Consider the following 1,125-nt stretch of genomic DNA (forward strand, 5'->3'; position numbering starts at 1 on the left):
TAAATAAAAAATTGCATAAAACAAAAGTTTTTACTATCTTAAGTAATATGATATTATTTTACGTAGAAAAACCAGTTAAATATAACTTAATGTACCATAAAATATTTTATTATTGTCCATTGTAATAAAATTTTAAAAAGAAAGTAATGCAGTTTATATAATAAAATTTCTTTATAACTGAAAAAAAATCTAAATGTTTTTTTGTACTTTACTTATTTGATAAATTAAGAGCACTTTAAAGTAAACTATTGAATCAAATAAACTCATATTTTAATATAGTAAAATCAAATGGCATGACACTGTAAAAAATTTTAAATGCAAAAGATTAAATCATACTTCCTTTACTTTGAGCTACACCAAAATCATTACCTTTTATTTTAGAAACCAATACTTGTATTAAAAGTTAATAATAATTTTGAAAAGGAAAAATAATTTTTTTTCTGCAGTTTTTAACACACATTGAACTTCATGTATATAATTAAATAAAATTTAATATTTTCAAGACTTCTTTAGCGTTACAAAATGTCAGTTGATGATATAAAGCATGTTTGTGTAACTTGTGGGAAGTGTTTTAATTACAAATCAGCATTGGTTAGACATGAAAGAATTCATACTGGAGAAAAACCATACAGTTGTGAAGTTTGTGACAAGAATTTTAGTATTAAGAGTAGTTTGAAGAGGCATCAGCTTACCAATTCTGGTTTAAAAATTTATCAATGTGATGTTTGTAAAAGATGCTTTGCTAGAAGACAAGATTTAAAACGCCATGCTGTAGTTCATACTGATAATAAACCTTTTAAATGTGAACAGTGTGGGAGACGTTTTACTTAAAAATATAGTTTAAAAACACATAAGTTGATACATAGTGGTAGAAAAGATTTACAGTGTGAAGTTTGTGAGAAAAACTTTGCTCGAAAATTTATCCTTAAACAACACATGTTGACTCATACTAAAGAAAAACCTTATAAATGTGAAGTTTGCAAGAAAAACTTTGCCAGGAAGTCACATTTAAACATTCACATCAGAATTCATACTGGAGACAGACCGTTTGGATGTGACGTTTGTGGAAGAAGATTCACACAATGTTCAGGTAGAAACAGTCATTTAAAAGTTCATAAAAAATGA

The 1,125-nt window shown here is 25.9% G+C and overlaps 1 protein-coding gene across 1 annotated transcript; it reads left to right on the top strand.

Moving 5' to 3' along the window:
- Positions 1–522: 522 nt before the first annotated feature.
- Positions 523–1,125, top strand: LOC145832077 (uncharacterized). The gene is made up of 2 exons (XM_082939437.1): positions 523–809; positions 867–1,125. The coding sequence occupies exons 1-2, from the start codon at positions 523–525 to the stop codon at positions 1,123–1,125; spliced, it is 546 nt and encodes a 181-aa protein (XP_082795563.1).

The sequence above is a fragment of the Thalia democratica genome, chromosome 3 (assembly GCF_965202585.1).
Source record: "Thalia democratica chromosome 3, ktThaDemo2.hap1.1, whole genome shotgun sequence".
In the NCBI taxonomy this organism is placed as follows: Eukaryota; Metazoa; Chordata; class Thaliacea; order Salpida; family Salpidae; genus Thalia; species Thalia democratica.

What these genes read in the sequence shown, in the direction of transcription:
- LOC145832077 (XM_082939437.1), top strand. Translation starts at nt 523, where the DNA reads ATGTCAGTTGATGATATAAAGCATGTTTGTGTAACTTGTGGGAAGTGT. An exon ending in AAACCTTTTAAATGTGAACA is followed by an intron (nt 810 to 866) that starts GTGTGGGAGACG and finishes GTTGATACATAG; the next exon opens with TGGTAGAAAAGATTTACAGT.